Raw genomic sequence first — 12,253 nt, 5'->3', positions numbered from 1 at the left:
AGGACAGGATTGTTGAAGGACCCCATGACCCGGGAGCATGATAGTTCAGTTCTAATTAATTCAATCTGATCTATCCAAATGGTATATACTATGATCCCTATTTTCTGCTGTTTCATTATTTATATGGCTAATATTCAATCTGAAATATGTAACATCCACTAATGCAAAGCAGCAAGATCACAACTGGGTCATTCTAATCCTCTCCTTTTAAGCATTAATTGTGAGCGAATGAAGTGGCTCAGCAATGTGTGAGTGGGCATTCATACATGTTCCTTTTTGTGGTACATTTGTTCTAACGTAACAATATTGCACTAGGAAAGAAAGAAAGAAAGAAAGAAAGAAAGACATTTTGCATTGTGTGTGCCTTCTAGAAGGTACATGAAAAGGAAAGAAATGTCAATGTACTCTTTCTAGTAAAACACTAAATTGAATAATGTAAATGTAATAACTACAACAGCAACATATTGTGAAGCAAATGCATAAATTGCAGTTTATTGACCAAACTGAAGGAACACAAAACAACAGAACCGGGAAATTAGAAAGCAGTAATACATATTTTGCAGGAATATGACACTATATATTTTTGCAAGCACGTAGTTTAGCATTTTGAGGGGTAAGGGACACTATTTAGTGTTAAACCCTTAAAGTATCAATGTATATATAGTTATATATTGAGTATATATAATCCTTGTATAAGTTATGCATATACCTTTTGGTTTAATGGACCAATTTTCTATCTATGTTAGTATGCCTGATAGTATGTTTCTGCTAATAATATCTACTAGTATCAGGAAAAAAGAGTTTTGAGGAAAAGTTAAAAGTACCCACTCAACCTTGAACATAGAGTTCAGTTTAACATATGAATAACTATGGCTAGCCTAGATTACTGCTCATATACTGACAGCTTCAACAATCACTTGTATTATATATCTCAAATACATGCTTACATTAAACATTCATCTACCATTTAAAACTTTCATAAAAACATTCATATACTTTAAAACATGTTTAATCATCTTACATGTGCAAAACTCCTTAATTTGTTTTAATTATATTGGGGATTTTAAACCTGGTAGAATAAAAAAAAAAAAAAAAACACAGCTTTGAGATGATTCCACAAAATTAAAGGGTTTTTCACTAAAGTGAGAATTCATTGTAAATTTCAAATTTAAGGTCAAATCACCTTCCAGCTCAGCTACTTTGCTTTTAAATTTGAAATTCACTTTAAATTCTCACTATAGTGACTACCCCTGTGTGTGTGAAAATTGTACTCTACGGTGGATTTTCAATTTAGAATCTCAATATGCATTTATTAATGTAAAAGACAAGATCATCACTACTATGTATTGAAGCTATCAATATAAAACAAAATCTGTTGTTAACCATTAATTCTTCGGTCAGCTTTTTCAGCATTTTGGAAGCTGAATTAGAGGTGTATCCAGCCCAGAGCAACTATAATTGCCTCTGCATGTTGATCCTCCACTACCGTAGAATCCACCACCTCCTATGGATCCACAGCTATTGTATGCTCCTCCACAAGTTGAAGTTACAACAGCTAACAAAAAATAAAGTCAAAGATTTAATATTCAATGAATTTAAACACACTGCATTTTCAACATTAGTGTGGACTATTTTAGTCCTATAAATATCATCTTACTTACAGATCTTAACCGAATCTGATCCTTCTCCAGCGAGCCTAAAAATAAAATGACAGACTTTATTTTATTATTAAAAGGTAAAATTTATCAAGCACGTTTTAACTAATTTACTTGTTGGTGTGTGTCATTTTTTTCAGCAGTACTGAATTTTCTCAAGTACACAAGGCTCATAATAAAGATAAAATCTCCATATCATTGGTAAGTGATAGAATAAAATGGATGCAAAAATAAGCCAACATCTCTAGACTAGAACAGGGAAAGATAATATCATGCAGTGGTATATCTAGCCGAACTGAAGTCTGGATGACAATAATTAGCAAAAAAATAGCCAAGAGTTGAGTTGATTAATTTTTCAAAGTACGTTATTGTTGCCTACATTTTGTTGCCTACTTATTTTCATATTTTAATTTGCCACAGTTTGGAGTTTATTAAATAAACCACACAGTACTAGTTTTAAATACAATAGCCATCAAATTCAACAACTCCAATGGACCTCTGATACCTTCAGATTGTACTAATTATAACATACACTTTTCATCTTTTTAGTATATGAAAAAAATAAAAGAATAGGGGTAATTTAAAACATAATATATTCATGATTTCCCCCCACTGACGTTAATGTGTTCTAATAATATATTTTCATTGCAAATTCTACTTTGTGCAAACCTGCACTCCTCTCCTTCCAGTAGTTTCCTGTAGGTGGCGATCTCAACATCCAGAGCCAGTTTCACATTCATCAGCTCCTGGTATTCTCGGAGTTGGCAAGCCATGTTCTGCTTGGCTTTCTGCAGGGCATCCTCCAATTCACAAAGTTTGTTCCTGGCATCTTTGACAGCGGCTTCTCCGCGTTCTTCTGCCTCAGTTATAGCAGCTTCCAGTTTACAACGCTAAGAAGTCAAAAGAAAATGTAATAATGACTTTTCTTTAATGAAATAAATAAAGAAATGAAAGTTATCTTTGCATCATTGACAGCCATTTCCCCACGATCCCCTGCTTCTGAAATTGCAGCTTCAAGTTTGGTACGCTAAAATAGTTTTAGACAAGAGGAGTGGACGGTGTATAAACCAAATGGTTTTACCATTTGTGACATAACTTTTTCTCCACTTCTCCTAATGATCTCTTTAAATATTGTGACTTTACCTGTGCTCTGGCATTATCGATCTCCCCCTTCAATCTATTAATGAGTCGGTTCAAATCAGCAATTTCATTTTTGGTGCATCTTAAATCTTCTCCACGTTTGCCTGCAGCTACCTTTAACTCTTCGTACTGTGGGGAATTGAATATATTAACGCAGGAAAGTTTTTATGTTCCACAGTAGAGATACAACAAAGACAGTTACTATGGAGGTTTAAAAAAAACATTTGTTTGACTAAATATATTTTGCAGCTTTCAAATACTCAAAAATACAAAGAACCAAAGACCAGCAAGTGCTGTATGATTTTTATTATTTAGGACAAGCATGGCCTTTTCTTGCTACCAATCTCCATAATTTTCAGAAATGCTCTCCCTAACACCTCTGCAACTTAATCAATTATATAAATGCCCAGTATGTTTGTTTTTCTTATGCCAGTGGTGGCCAATGGTTGATTCTAAGCTAGTATTTTACTTAAACTCCCATGATGCTTTGCCAGTGTTCATTGGAGGGAAGGGCTTCTTCGGCAAGAAAACACAAAATGTGTATACGTGCTCAACATTTTTTTAAAAGCATCTGCAGGGTTGAAGGGTGCTTGCTTGAACACTTACATGTTATGATTTGTGACCCACCATTTGTAAAAGAGAAAGTTATAACTAAATGTAGTTTTCCATGAGCTGTGTATTGATTGTTTGAGAGAAATGTGTTCTAAGTGAAGGTAATAAGACCTACTTTTGATTGATACCAGCACTCAGCTTCAGCTCTGCTCTTCCTAGCAATGTCTTCATACTCAGCTTTAACGTCAGCAATGATTCCATCCAGATTCAGATCTCGGTTGTTATCCATGGTCACAGTCACTGAAGTATCTGAGATCTGAGACTGCAGCTGGCATATTTCCTGCAAAAACACAAGCCGTATCACTTTTATTACTTTTTACCACTAGATCCAAAATCCTGCAAGAAGTGTTTAATAATTTTAACTTTTTCATTTTTTTAGTATCATATTTAAAAGACTGTCTGTGAGATTCTAACAGTGCTCTGTTCTAAACCAAGTTCTAAAGTACTAAAACTAAGACAATTACCATATAAACCAGTGCATCCGGCAGGCACATTCCATGGCCTGCTACTCAATGTTTACATTTTTGCACCACGTTTTAGAACAGGGCACTTTAACAAATTTCCCGATGCTTTTTCATTAGTCAAAAACTGAAAAAAGGTCAATTTATTTTACTCTAGGCTCCAAAGGCTACACACCATAGATTGTTCTAGAAGCAAACGTTGGCAGTCAAATAACCAGATTGGTTGAAAAATGTGATCAAATATATGGTTCTGAAAATGCCCTAGAACATTTTATGTTCATCTTTTGAATTTACTTATTGTAAGAAATGCTAGACACACCACACCATTTATAATTTAATAGCATGTTTTGTACATAATAAAAGTAAACAAAGTGCATGTCATCTTTTGGCAAATAAAATGGTTTCTCATACACAATTTAAATGATGAGTTAGTATCCAGTACATCTTTAGGTGCCAACCTTTGGAGTCCTTGTACAAGTGTGCCAGTTTGGGACTTCAATATAATATGATGCACTCTTCATTTAATTTTGTTTTGCCTTGTTTGAGTTATCTGATATTGCATTATATTCGATTTAGAGCAGTGGTTATAAAACCAGTCCTCATGGCCCACCAACAGTCCAGGATTTATGTATTATGTTTTATTCCAATGGAGATACTAACAAAACCTGGACTGTTGGTTGGTCTTGAGGACTTGTTTGAGAACCACTGATTTAGAGGTTCAGATAAATCTGCATCACCAAAACATACATCTCAGTGAGCCTGATTTCTGAAATAAGGGAACAATTCCTTATGGTTACCAGTTATTAGAATAAAACAATGCAGCAACAACTATATACTTGTCTTTAAGATGGGCATCAATACCACGCCAAAAGAAGAATACAATAAAGTAAATGAATGTGATCGTGTTAAAACATATCAAGAATTACTGAAAATCATTTTACTATGTGCAGTTTATCATGGAAAGGAACATGGCATATAATGATGGTAGAAAAAAATAGATTATTTTTAATAGTTAAAAAAATTGTAAAAATAATTACCACCAGTGTTTGCAAAAGTCATGCAGTAGTAAGGCAATGGGACCTGATGGAATACACCCAAGTTATTAAAAGAGCTTAGTGGTGTACTAACAAAACCATTAACAGATTTATTTAACCAATCATTGTTAACAGGAGTAGTCCCAGAAGATTGGAAGTTAGCGAATGTTGTGCCCATTCACAAGAAAAGTAGTAGGGAGGAGTCGGGCAACTATAGGCCAGTAAGCTAAGCCTTACTTCAGCAGTGGGGAAAGTAATGGAAATCATGTTAAAGGATAGGATTGTTGAACATCTAAAAACACATGGATTTCAAGATCAGAGTCAACATGGGTTTACTTCAGGGAGATCATGCCAAACTAATCTTATTGATTTTTTTTATTGGGTAACTAAAGTAATAGATCAGGGTGGTGCAGTAGACATTGCTTACCTAGATTTCAGTAAGGCTTTTGACACTGTTGCACATAGAAGGCTTATCAATAAATTGCAATCTTTAAGTTTGGATTGCAATATTGTTGAATGGGTAAGGCAGTGGCTGAGTGACAGGCAACAGAGTTTTGTAGTCAATGGAGTATATTCAAAGCATGGGCATCTCAGGGATCTGTACTTGGACCCATTCACTTTAATATTTTTATTAGTGATATTGCAGAAGGTCTTGATGGTAAGTTATGTCTTTTTGCTGATGATACTAAGATATGTAACAGGGTTGATGTTCCAGGAGGGATAAGACAAATGGCAAATGATTTAGGTAAACTAGAAAAATGGTCAGAGTTGTGGCAACTGACATTTAATGTGGATAAGTGCAATATAATGCATCTTGGACGTAAAAACCCAAGGGCAGAGTACAGAATATTTGATAGAGTCCTAACCTCAACATCTGAGGAAAGGGATTTAGGGGTGATTATTTCTGATGACTTAAAGGTAGGCAGACAATGTAATAGAGCACCAGGAAATGCTAGCAGAATGCTTGGTTGCATAGGGAGAGGTATTAGCAGTAGAAAGAGGTAAATGCTCTTGCCATTGTACAGAACACTGGTGAGACCTCACTTGGAGTATTGTACGCAGTACTGAAGACCATATCTTCAGAAGGATATTGATACTTTAGAGAGAGTTCAGAGAAGGGCTACTAAATTGGTTCATGGATTGCAGAATAACACTTACCAGGAAAGGTTAAAGGGTCTTAACATGTATAGCTTGGAGGAAAGACGAGACAGGGGGGGTATGATAGAAACATTTAAATACATAAAGGTAATCAACACAGTAAAGGAGGAGACCATATTTAAAAGAAGAAAAGCTACCACAACAAGAGGACATAGTCTTAAATTAGAGGGGCAAATGTTTAAAAATAATATCAGGAAGTACTACTTTACTGAGAGGGTAGTGGATGCATGGAATAGCCTTCCAGCTGAAGTGGTAGAAGTTAACACAGTAAAGGAGTTTAAGCATGCGTGGGATAGGCATAAGGCTATCCTAACTATACGATAAGGCCAGGGACTAATGAAAGTATTTAGAAAATTGGGCAGACTAGATGGGCCGAATGGTTCTTATCTGCCGTCACATTCTATGTTTCTATGTTACTAACTGAATGGTACCTAGAAAGCACACATATATGCCAAACTAATGCTTAGTGATTCATCAAGTTATTTAGAGATTTAAATAAGATATTCAACCCTACTTTGTCATGACTACAGGTTACTATATTTCCTCTAGAATTTTTTTTTTCAGTATTTATTCATATTTACAAGTAAATATTTAAACATAGAAAAAAAAAGTATATATTTTTACCATTTCATATATAGACCGCAAGAAGGCAATTTCATCACTCAAACAGTCCACCTTTGACTGTAATTCAGTTTTCTTGAGAAAAGCAGCATCAACGTCCTGTAGATCAATTTGGAGAAAAAAAAATAATATTAAGAAAACATTCAATTTGATTTTAGAATTTCTTGTTCATATTCTTGTTCATTCTTCCTAAATACCTTTTTAAGTGCTACAAATTCATTTTCAGCAGCTGTCCGCTTATGGATTTCCTCTTCGTATCTGTTGAATTAATTTAAGAACTCTGTATTCTTTGTTTTTTTCACAATGTTTAGTGCACGCTAATGTTAACAAATAATTATTAATGATTAATTAATAAGTAATAATTAAGTCATGGTAAAGAATATGCATACTTTCTCTTGAATTCATCTACTAAATCCTCCATAGTTTTCCTTTCTCCTTCTAGTCGAGCTTTCTCACATTCTAAGAAATCGAGCTGTCTTCGGAGGTTGCACAAATATGCTTCAAATAGCGGCTCAAAATTAAATTTGGCTGTTTTTTGCTCTTGCAGAAAACACCACTTCGTCTCAAGCACCTTATTCTGTTGCTCCAAAAATCGTACCTAGAACAACAATCACATTGACACATGCATCCATATTAACATATCTTCATTTGAATTATTACTACTTTGTTGTTATTTTTTCTTAAAATAAGCTAATTGTTTAATTTATATTATACAAAATACTATGTTTTCGTTATAAACATCAAGAGAAATTAAACATTATATAAAACACAATACTTTTACTAGTAGTTGAAATATAGTACTGCTTAAATTACTCAATCTAAGGAGGACTTAGGAAATGTGTTCATCCTCAACTCAAGTGTGAGTATATCTACTATATCTTACCTTGTCAATAAATGATGCAAATTTGTTATTTAGAGTCTTGATTTGTTCTTTCTCTTCTTTTTTAAGTCTCTGGATGGCTGGGTCAACATCTAATTTGATCGGTGCTAGAAGGCTTTTGTTTACAGTTACTGGTGTAATGCATCCTTGAGGAAATGCTCCGCAAGGTCCAAAGCCACGACCGCCAAGGCTTAATCCAGCACCCAATCCAATACCAGACCCAAAACCACAGCCAGAACTGGATCCACCATATCCACATCCACTCATTCCAGCTTGACAACTTCCAAATGACATCCTTTGAGCTCCTCCAACACCGACATTGCAGGCACTTCTGCTGCTGAAATTTGGTAACAGTTGAGCACCACAACTGCCCCCTCTTCTTGAAGAGACAGAGCTGACGCTGTATCTGCACACATTCTTGGGTAAACAGGCTGAGGATGAGCTAAAATTTCTGTATCCACAGCCGCTACGAATGGAATGGAGTGGCATGGTGTTTGGTGACAAGTGGGGTTATGATAAAGCCAACTGTAGCAGATGCTCAAATGTAGACCTTCTGGAACACTTTCAGCTTCCCCTTATATATTTTAAGATAAGGTGTGTCAATTTTATTGAATAAAAAGAGACCCTATCATTGCTTTTTATTAGTTTCAAACGCTGGCACTGCAGTGCCAAACACCGAAACAGCAACACACCTAAAACAATATTAAAGTAAGTAAGTGTTTAAAGATGGCTATTTTCATATCTATAAAAACTAAAATTGTTTGCTAGTCTATGAGGAAGAAATAAAATCACAATTTGGAAATTTCATCATTCTACTTGTCATAAATGTTGACAGGTGCTGGATCTCAGAATTACCTTCTCTTGGAATTTTGTACTCTGTAATTAAACACCTTCTATAAACATTTTTATTTACGTGCTCTTTTGCTAATTAATTTGTTAGCCTAGACTCTGTTGTAGAAATGATTTTTCTGTGTGATGCAAGTTTTCCATTAAAACCAAATCACTACTCTCAATGTAAAAGTAGCCACATGCATGTTACAAAATGACTGTGAGCTTTCTGTATTACTTATAGTAAAAAAGTACTTTGAAGTACTTTGAAGAGCACCTGACAACCACTGAAATGTGAGACATCTTACCCATTTTCAGATAGGTTCCATACAGGGCCGGCACAACCATAAGGTGGCGCAGGTGGCTGCCTGATTTTATCCCCAACAGGCGCACCGTCGTGTGGGGCACAAGATCTGTTTGACCAGCAGGAAGACAGACCATAGCACCCCCCCAAGCAAGTCACTCCATGTAGCATGGCTGAGCATGGACTGTGGTAGAGGAACTTCTGTATCCTTTACCAGGTTTGACAGGAAGGGATCACTGAGGGCGTCAAACAGCTTCCTGTCAGACTGGGTGGAGGATACAGAAGCTCACCATTGCAGTCTGCAGCTCGTCCATGCTACATAGGGGAGGTGAGCAGGCACAGGATTGGAGAAAAGAGACCTCAAAGGGGGGACAAAGAGGCACACAGTAGCTGGGAAAGTGGGAAAAGAGACAGACAGGGGCATGGAGGGAAAGACACCCAGAGGAGCTAGGGGACACAAAGATACACAAAAAGGCTAGGGAAGGGGCACAAGAGACATACACCTCTGCCTGAAAAGGTGGTTTTATCAGAGTCCATACAGATGTTTAAACTGCAATTGGATGAATACTTGCAAAAACATAACATACAGGGATATAATTTCTAATTAGTGGGGTAATAGCTGCTTGATGCAAGGAGACATCTGACTGCTATTTTGGGGCCAAGAAGGATTTTTTTCCTAGTTTGTTGCAAAATTGAAAGCGCTTCAGACTGGGTTTTTTGCCTTCTTTTGGATAGTTGTGCTATTTGGTGCCCCATAAGTTTTAATATTAAAAGAAAAACAATGTGGATGCTGGTGAGCTTGGCCTGGACATTACGTAATGCTGTTTCAACACAGGTCAAAGGAACTTTGTATTTTGTAACCTTAAGAAGTAAACAGGAGGAATACATATCTACATTTTAATTTGTGAGCTATATGTGTACAAGGGTAACGAGAACAATGGTTTATTACTTAATGGGACTTTACAATCCGAGATACTTAAACTCACAGAGCTTCAAAGGGGTATGCAATTGTTTGTGCATAAACATCACAGGCAATCCAGAGTGTTTGTCAGCCATACAAACCCAAAGTCTGAGGTCGCTTCCATATTTTCAGGATATTAGAACTTAAAGGAATCATGCATGATATACAAATGTAAATTAAATGTGTGATTGCTACAGTAATGTCTAAAACTGCATACTTGACTGATTTAGGGGTAAAAGGTAATATAGATATACTAATATAATTAGATTCTATTTATCTTTGTAAATATGAATGTATCAATCAGTTATTCATAGAGGTTAGATGGATACAGGATATAGACATATTGCATGATGATTAATATAACCAACCCTGTTTCAATCAAAGAATATACATAACCAAAGACAGATATTTAACGTAATTTGAAATATCCCCAGTATAGGTGAATTAAAGGTCAATTCATTTATTTAACCAGGTCATCAATGATCTAATTCAGGTCTTCATACCTAGGGAAATAGTGCCATCTATTGATGAAAGTCCCTAAGGGCCACATTAATGATTAAATATTAAGATACGCCCATAACCAATCAAAGGCCAGATTTAAGTCCCAGGTACCTCCCATTTACAAACAAGGGGCAGGAACTGTTAAGGGGGAAATAATGGTTAAATAGGGAAAAAAATAAGAGAAGGGATTCAATATCTTCAGATCATCTTAAAAAAGATCAAAGGAGAAAACAGAGGGCTAAGAAAGGAGGAGATTGACTGACTAAGGGCAATAGACTGAGTTAGAGACCAGAGCACCCAGAGAGGAGAAACCCAAATTTAATTCCTTCATCATAGACTCTTGGTAATGTATAAAGGTTTCTCTTTACTTTATATTAAATAAACGGGACTATTGAATGCCCTATGTGTCTATATTGTGAACTGATCCCTATTGATATAACAGTTATATCTCATTCTACCTGCAGCCTGAGTCAGATATAACTTCCTAAGTCGGAACATTGTTTTGTTATAGGTAAAGATGGAAAGAGTATGTTGTATCAGTCACAGGGTTTACAGCATTGTGACCCTAATCAGGCAAGAGAAAGAGGTTTTGGAGGTGATAGGAGATTAAACCAAAGAGGATTCAGGAGCCCAAGGGGAAGAGGACCTGGAGGAAATAGGTCCCAACCATTTATTAATAGAGGGACACATTTTTTTAACTGTAGAAGGCAGAGACACTGGAGGAATGAGTGCCCCAACCCTATCAGACCACAGACTGGACAAACCCCAGGTTACCAGGGTCCTTCACGGATACCCCAGCAGTCACACTACCCCCACAGCTTCACTCTCCTACCCCTAATGCCCCCTCTGGCCCCAATACTCCTTCTGGCCCTACCCATTACATCCAATGGCCATAGGGGTGCCCAGAAGGTAACACTCCAGATTTTCCTGTATTATCCTCTAGTTTTATGGAACAACCCTTCATAGTCCTCAATGTAAATGGGAGGGATATGCCCTTTATTTTAGACACGGGTGCCACCTGTTCCACTATATGTATGGATGTATATAGAGGTTTAAGGGAAAAGTCAACACCTTCTGTGGGAATAAATGCAGTGTTAACAAAAACCTTCAAAACTATCCCTTTGAAAATTAAATTACCCAACTCCCCTATTTCTCTACGCCACCAGTTTAGCCTAATCCCAGGGTGCCCTGTTAATCTCCTAGGGAGGGATCTCCTTGGACTACTGGGTACAACTGTGGATTTTTCCCCTGAGGGTGGCATGGCAGTTTCCCTTGCTGCCCCCTCCTCGGGAATTTTCCTGCAGATGGATATGGATGAGGTCCCTGCTTCTGCATGGGCTTCGTCCAAGCTAGATGTAGGATACATAAATTGTACCCCTTATAAAGCAAAACTGCGCCCAAATGTCAGCCCAATTTATATTAAACAGTATCCCCTGTCACAGGAGAAGAAGGATGGGATCAGACCTATGATCCAGTCCTTCCTTCAGCAGGGTATACGAAGGCCTGTAGTCTCCCCCTATAACTCCCCCATTAACCCGGTCCCTAAGGCTACCAAGGACTACAGATTTGTTCAAGACCTTAGGGACATTAATAATCTGATTATCCCAATAGCCCCCATTGTCCCTAATGTTAACACTCTGATAACAGCCATTCCTCATGAAGCTAAGTATTTTACAGTCATTGACTTAAGTAATGCATTTTTTTCGGTCCCTGTTGACCAAGAGACACAACTACTTATGGCTTTTACTTTTGAGGGGGTTCAGTATACCTGGACTCGCCTTCCCCAGGGCTACGTGGACTCACCAGCTGTTTATTCACAGGTGCTCCATGAAACCCTTAAGTCAAGGACCCCTAGTCATGGTTCCGTCCTGCTGCAGTATGTTGATGATATACTGCTATGCAGTCCTGACTGGGAAGCCAGCACACAAGACACTGTCAGCTTATTGAAACATTTAGCATTGGAAGGCCACAAGGTAGCCAAGCATAAGATACAATTAGGTGCAGAAAAGGTTGACTATCTTGGATTTTTGTTACAACAAGGAACACGCTCACTCAGCGCCAAACGTATTGAAGCTCTACAAAAGATACCCAAACCTGT

General features: G+C 37.0%; 1 protein-coding gene across 1 annotated transcript; it reads right to left on the bottom strand.

Moving 5' to 3' along the window:
• Positions 1 to 260: 260 nt before the first annotated feature.
• LOC134578857 (keratin, type II cytoskeletal 8-like) lies at positions 261 to 8,089 on the bottom strand. The gene is made up of 10 exons (XM_063437960.1): positions 7,565 to 8,089; positions 7,071 to 7,279; positions 6,879 to 6,939; positions 6,685 to 6,780; positions 3,523 to 3,687; positions 2,799 to 2,924; positions 2,577 to 2,682; positions 2,314 to 2,529; positions 1,662 to 1,696; positions 261 to 311 (listed from the first exon to the last, which is right to left on the bottom strand). The coding sequence occupies exons 1-10, from the start codon at positions 8,048 to 8,050 to the stop codon at positions 261 to 263; spliced, it is 1,551 nt and encodes a 516-aa protein (XP_063294030.1). The 5' UTR covers positions 8,051 to 8,089.
• Between the last annotated feature and the right edge of the window lie 4,164 nt (positions 8,090 to 12,253).

The sequence above is a fragment of the Pelobates fuscus genome, chromosome 1, assembly GCF_036172605.1.
Source record: "Pelobates fuscus isolate aPelFus1 chromosome 1, aPelFus1.pri, whole genome shotgun sequence".
NCBI lineage: Eukaryota > Metazoa > Chordata > Amphibia > Anura > Pelobatidae > Pelobates > Pelobates fuscus.
Note: the sequence above shows the minus strand (reverse complement) of the source record. Positions and strands in the feature narration are given on the sequence as shown.